Consider the following 4,563-nt stretch of genomic DNA (forward strand, 5'->3'; position numbering starts at 1 on the left):
CACAGCCAACCCAATTATGTTCAACACAGCTCCATGTCCTTGGTCATGGTGCCACAGCACTTAAAAGAATAAACTTCATAATGCTGACCCTTTGCTTTTTTATTAACAGCATTTACTTGTACTTTTACTTTCAATACTTAAGTACATTTAATATCAGAAAATTACTTTTGATAATTAAGTACAATAAATATCAGATACTTTAAGACTTTTACTCAAGTAGTATTCTAATAGGTGACTTTTACTGGAGTAGTTTTCCAGTAAGGCATCTTTACTTTTACTCAAGTATGGCTTTTGAGTACTTTATACAGCACTGGTTTTAAGCTGCTCCGTTCACGTGAACACACTACTGCTTTATATCTGTTCACTGACACTCTGCATTGATATTTGGGGACTTGTTACTTGAAAAGGAACAGCAGCAGTAAAACGTTATTACACACTGTGATGATTAAAAAAAAATACTCAATTGATCTGCGGTTCACGAGTGATCCGAACCGTGAGGGCTGATCCCAATGGATCACGGATCGATCCGTGATCCGTTACACCACTAAAGTTTAGTGATGAAAGCAGTTGAAGTGACGGTTGAAGCAATGAAGCAGTTGTCATTTAAGTTGTCATTGTAGTTGAAGTGTCAGAAGAACTGTTTTGTTCTGAAGTGAAGAAAGTGAACGACATTGAAGTGTTGAAATAACCAGAAACACAGTTTATCTTGTATGAGAGCTCTTTATTGTCTTCCTGGGGCAATCGTCTGTCACTTCCATATTGTTGACCTCCCATCACACACTTCACTTCTTTACAGACAGCACCATGTTCAGGAGCCACGCCTCCTGTTGACCTACAGCTGTGACATCATCATTACACTGTGTGACATCATCACTATACTGCGAATGTGCTGGATAACGATGGAAGATAACACCAGCGGGACACATTCAGGCTTTATTCATCAAAAATAAAAACACTCTTCTTTGACAACAAACAAACATGGAGGACGGGGAAAGGGGGCAGGGCCACATGTGGAGCGAGGGGGAGGTGGGGGTTAAAGATCGAGGACAAGCGGCACATTCACAGTTTTAAGATGAGCACAGGAGGATGTTTGGGGGGGTTGGAGATTCTGAAACGATGACATCACTTCCTTTTAACGAGCCGTCAGAATAAAAAAAAAATGTTTGCCTCTTGTTGAATGCTTGGATCTGATCTGGGATCTGGTTAGCTCGTCATCAGTGAGGGTTAAAATAAGATGGGGGTGTGTGTGTGGGGGGGGGGGCGCTGGAAGAAGATGGACACCCAGACCAGGTCTCTGTAGACCGGGTCCCTCTAGAAGCACTTGCGGTGAACGATGGAGGGTCCGGCCTCGTCGTACTCCTGCTTGCTGATCCACATCTGCTGGAAGGTGGACAGAGAGGCCAGGATGGAGCCGCCGATCCAGACCGAGTACTTCCTCTCTGGGGGGGCGATGATCTGCAGGACAACAAACAGGTTTAGACTCTGTGGACCCGCCCCCTGTACCTCAGACAGGTGTGTCTGTCTCTCACCTTGATCTTCATGGTGCTGGGGGCCAGAGCCGTGATCTCCTTCTGCATGCGGTCTGCGATACCCGGGTACATGGTGGTCCCACCGGAGAGCACGTTGTTGGCGTACAGATCTTTACGGATGTCGATGTCACACTTCATGATGCTGTTGTAGGTCGTCTCATGAATACCTGCTGACTCCATACCTAAAGAAAGAAGGATGAGGAGGTGAGACAGGCAGGGGACAGACAGGTGAGACAGACAGGCAGAGACACAGACAGTAGACAGGCAGACAGACCGATGAAGGAGGGCTGGAACAGGGTCTCTGGACAGCGGAACCTCTCGTTGCCGATGGTGATCACTTGTCCGTCTGGAAGCTCGTAACTCTTCTCCAGAGACGACGATGTCGCCGCCGTCCCCATCTCGTTCTCAAAGTCCAGAGCTACGTAGCAGAGCTTCTCCTTGATGTCTCTGACGATCTCCCTCTCAGCTGCAGGGAGACATGCACCGGGTCAGACAGACATTACCAAGGTAACACTAACCGGTCACACTAACGTACCTGTGGTGACGAAGCTGTAGCCGCGCTCCGTCAGGATCTTCATGAGGTAGTCGGTGAGGTCGCGACCCGCTAGGTCCAACCTCATGATGGCATGGGGGAGAGCGTAGCCCTCGTAGATCGGAACGTTGTGGGTCACCCCGTCTCCAGAGTCCAGCACGATACCTGGAGGGGGAGACAGGTACGACAGAGACAGACAGGTAGAAACAGACAGACGGGCAGAGACAGACAAACAGGTGAGTGTGTCTTGCAGCATCATTTAAATGAAGATGACATCATGTTTTTATGATTTATAAATATAATTCACTCATTAACATTCTCATGTTTCAGTCTTCTACATGTGATGTCACAGTGATGACGAGATGAAGATGAAGAGTGAGGTCCAACCTGTGGTGCGTCCGGAGGCGTACAGCGACAGGACGGCCTGGATGGCAACGTACATGGCCGGAACATTAAAGGTCTCGAACATGATCTGAAAACACACATATTATTATTATAATTATTATTGTTATATATATTAGTATTATTGTTATTATTACTGCTTTCTCATTTTCTCTCTGTGTAGTGTAATGAAGTATAATGTAGGATCATCAGTAGTACCATCAGTAGTAACATCAGTAGTATTGGTAGTAGTAGTACCTGTGTCATCTTCTCCCTGTTAGCTTTAGGGTTCAGAGGAGCCTCAGTCAGCAGAGTGGGATGTTCTTCTGGAGCGACTCGCAGCTCGTTGTAGAATGAGTGATGCCAGATCTGACCAATCACAGAGCAGATGACATCATCGGAGTTATTGATCTGGATCAATACTACGTGTTATTAGTATTTTGTATATTCATATGTGGATCAGAGACCTTCTCCATGTCGTCCCAGTTGGTGATGATTCCGTGTTCGATGGGATATTTGAGGGTCAGAATTCCTCTTTTACTCTGAGCCTCGTCTCCTACATAGCTGTCCTTCTGTCCCATACCCACCATCACTCCCTGAGGAACAGACAGGCAGGGAGGGAGACAGGGAGGGAGAGAGAGAGACAGACAGGTCAGTGTTCATCATAAAGACAAGTGATTCAAAGAAAAATGTCAGAACATTTAAAACAATACAGAAAATGTATTTCAATCTGTTTCTTGGACTGCAGTCCTCAATCAGGTTGTGGGAAAAAAATGTATTTGTGTAAAATCAATGATATCCATAATTTGAAATGTATTCATGTAGACGAGAAGAAAACAAGTGATGAAGGAGACTGTGGTTAGTCTGTTATGACTTGTCCGAGGTGCACACTTTAACTTGTCTAGGTGAAAGTTCAGAGGAGGATGACATCTCCGAAGGGGGGAGACTTAGGGTAGGATGGAGGTATAAAGCAATGTACAATACTATAGTGAAGCTAGTTGACTCCGTCATAAGGTCAGTAGCAGCTGAGCCTCCATGGGGACCGTTGCTCTCTCAGAGACTGAACATGAGCTCAACATGGAGGTAAAGCTAATGTTCTTCTTTGGTGGAGTCTGTCTGTGAGGAGGAAGGGACGGCTGTGAAGGTGTGGAATGTTCCCCGGGACGTCCTAAACCGTAAGATAGGAACTTGTATTCAGTAACAGTGTTTTTGAACCCCACTAACTAATTCACGTTTTAATTATAAGTATAGTATAGTTAAAAGTGAACTCATTCTGATTGGACTGGCACATTGTTCAAAGTTTAAAAGAGGGAATAAATAAAGAGTTGAACTGCATCCACAGCGCGGCCTGTCCACATGCGTCTGAGACGAACCAATCACCGCCTCCTCTCCAGTGTTAGCATTAGCTCGTGGGTCACCTGGTGGCGTGGCCGGCCCACGATGGAGGGGAACACGGCTCTGGGGGCGTCGTCTCCAGCGAAGCCGGCCTTACAGAGACCTGATCCATTATCACAGACCAGAGCGGTGCTCTCCTCATCATCACACATGACTGGATGGTGGTGGAGACGATGGAGACGGTGGAGACGATGGACACGAGTCACACTGAGGACAGACGCAATGATTATTGATTATTGAAACCAGAAGAGTTGTTCTGGAGCTCTACTGTCTGAAGTACTTTCTACTTCTACTACATCTCAGAATAAATATTGTACTTTTACTTCTCTACATTTATCTGACAGCTTTAGCATATATATACATATATATATATAGATAGATAGATACATGTGTATGTGTATATATAGTACTTATTCTGCAGAATGAGTACTTTAACTTTAACTTTTGGAACCTTAAGAATACTTTGATTATTTTTTACTTAAGCACTATTTTGAATGCATGACTTTTACTTGTAGCAGAGTACTTGTATTTGTACACTGTAGTACTACTACTTGTACTGCAAAGATCAGAGCACTACACACGTTACGAGGTTTGAATGTTAAAAACACGCAACTCCTCTAAATACTTCTGATCCTCCAAATCACCAAAATTGGAGTTGTGTGGTTTTCACGTGACATTACCGTACCGTGTGTAGCGCTCTTATCTTTGTGTGTAGTTCACAAACAC

At 44.8% G+C, this 4,563-nt stretch overlaps 1 protein-coding gene across 1 annotated transcript in view; it reads right to left on the minus strand.

The window, feature by feature from the left end:
• Positions 1-704: 704 nt before the first annotated feature.
• Positions 705-4,563, minus strand: part of LOC116376805 (actin, alpha skeletal muscle B-like) — a 6,992-nt gene continuing 3,133 nt past the window's right edge. The window contains exons 2-9 of the mRNA XM_031838288.1: positions 3,861-4,044; positions 2,910-3,038; positions 2,701-2,811; positions 2,449-2,533; positions 2,065-2,226; positions 1,804-1,995; positions 1,530-1,711; positions 705-1,455 (exon numbers count right to left, since the gene is read on the minus strand). Of these exons, the coding sequence (XP_031694148.1) occupies positions 1,312-1,455; positions 1,530-1,711; positions 1,804-1,995; positions 2,065-2,226; positions 2,449-2,533; positions 2,701-2,811; positions 2,910-3,038; positions 3,861-3,989 (1,134 nt within the window). The 5' untranslated portion in view covers positions 3,990-4,044 and the 3' untranslated portion in view covers positions 705-1,311. The remainder of the gene's footprint in view (positions 1,456-1,529; positions 1,712-1,803; positions 1,996-2,064; positions 2,227-2,448; positions 2,534-2,700; positions 2,812-2,909; positions 3,039-3,860; positions 4,045-4,563) is intronic.

The sequence above is a fragment of the Anarrhichthys ocellatus genome, unplaced genomic scaffold, assembly GCF_004355925.1.
Source record: "Anarrhichthys ocellatus isolate YVR2014 unplaced genomic scaffold, GSC_Weel_1.0 scaffold620, whole genome shotgun sequence".
NCBI classification, from domain to species: domain Eukaryota; kingdom Metazoa; phylum Chordata; class Actinopteri; order Perciformes; family Anarhichadidae; genus Anarrhichthys; species Anarrhichthys ocellatus.